At 44.1% G+C, this 782-nt stretch overlaps 1 protein-coding gene and 1 long non-coding RNA gene across 3 annotated transcripts in view; one reads left to right on the top strand and one right to left on the bottom strand.

Annotated features, from left to right (window-relative positions):
- The window catches only part of LOC116690172 (uncharacterized), a 20,087-nt gene that overhangs the window by 10,606 nt on the left and 8,699 nt on the right, over positions 1 to 782 (bottom strand). The window lies entirely within an intron of this gene.
- tspan36 (tetraspanin 36) overlaps positions 256 to 782 on the top strand; it is a 12,863-nt gene continuing 12,336 nt past the window's right edge. For both annotated transcript variants that reach the window (XM_032516953.1, XM_032516952.1), the window contains exon 1: positions 256 to 501. In XM_032516953.1, the coding sequence (XP_032372844.1) occupies positions 442 to 501 (60 nt within the window). In that variant the 5' untranslated portion in view covers positions 256 to 441. The remainder of the gene's footprint in view (positions 502 to 782) is intronic.

The raw sequence follows: 782 nt of genomic DNA, 5'->3' as shown, positions 1-782 counted from the left end.
CTTTCAATTTTGACAGGAAGACAACACAAGGGTTAATAATAATGAAGGCCCCACCCTCCCTGTGGAAGAAGTGTTAATAACCATTTTCTAGTAGCAGTAAGTGTCCACTGTGAGGTTTTTTTTATCGTGTTCATCATATGAGATCGTTTCTCATATCGTATCGTTTAATCGTATGAGATCTGAACAGCTGATGGGCGAAAGAGGGGAACATTATCGTCTAGTTTTCTCATTGAAGTCCTTGTATAATTTGCTACCCAAATAACCCCTCCCTCACTTCTGTGAGGGGTGGGGCTTTGCTCTCATGTGATCCCACAGTCACTGCAGCCAGACAGACCGAAAACTTGTGACCAAAACAGCAGGAGGACCAGCTCTGCGATACTAAAAGCTGGACCGCAGCGACTCCACAGTCCTTCCTCAATCGTTTCATCACCGCCAGACAAGATGGACTGCGGGATATTCACCTCCAAGACCGTCCTCCTCTTCCTCAGCTTGATATTTTGGGTAAGACGCTGCGTTATTTCTCCACCTGCAGAGATTTTGAATTCATACCGGCGGATTTCTAGGAGGGAGACATTTAACGGGAGAGATTTGACTTTTTCTGTCAATCATTGTTGTTCGTTATTATTAACGTGTAGCCAGTTAGTCATGTGCGCTTTAAGTGGTATATCCTAGAAATCAGAGTTTTGACCTGGTCCTGCCTCAGATTTTTGGGACAGCACAGTCCCTATCGCCTGTACTCCCTCATTTTACTGAATCCTAATATAGTCCACATCCTTTAAAAA

This window comes from Etheostoma spectabile, chromosome 5, assembly GCF_008692095.1.
Source record: "Etheostoma spectabile isolate EspeVRDwgs_2016 chromosome 5, UIUC_Espe_1.0, whole genome shotgun sequence".
NCBI lineage: Eukaryota > Metazoa > Chordata > Actinopteri > Perciformes > Percidae > Etheostoma > Etheostoma spectabile.
Note: the sequence above shows the minus strand (reverse complement) of the source record. Positions and strands in the feature narration are given on the sequence as shown.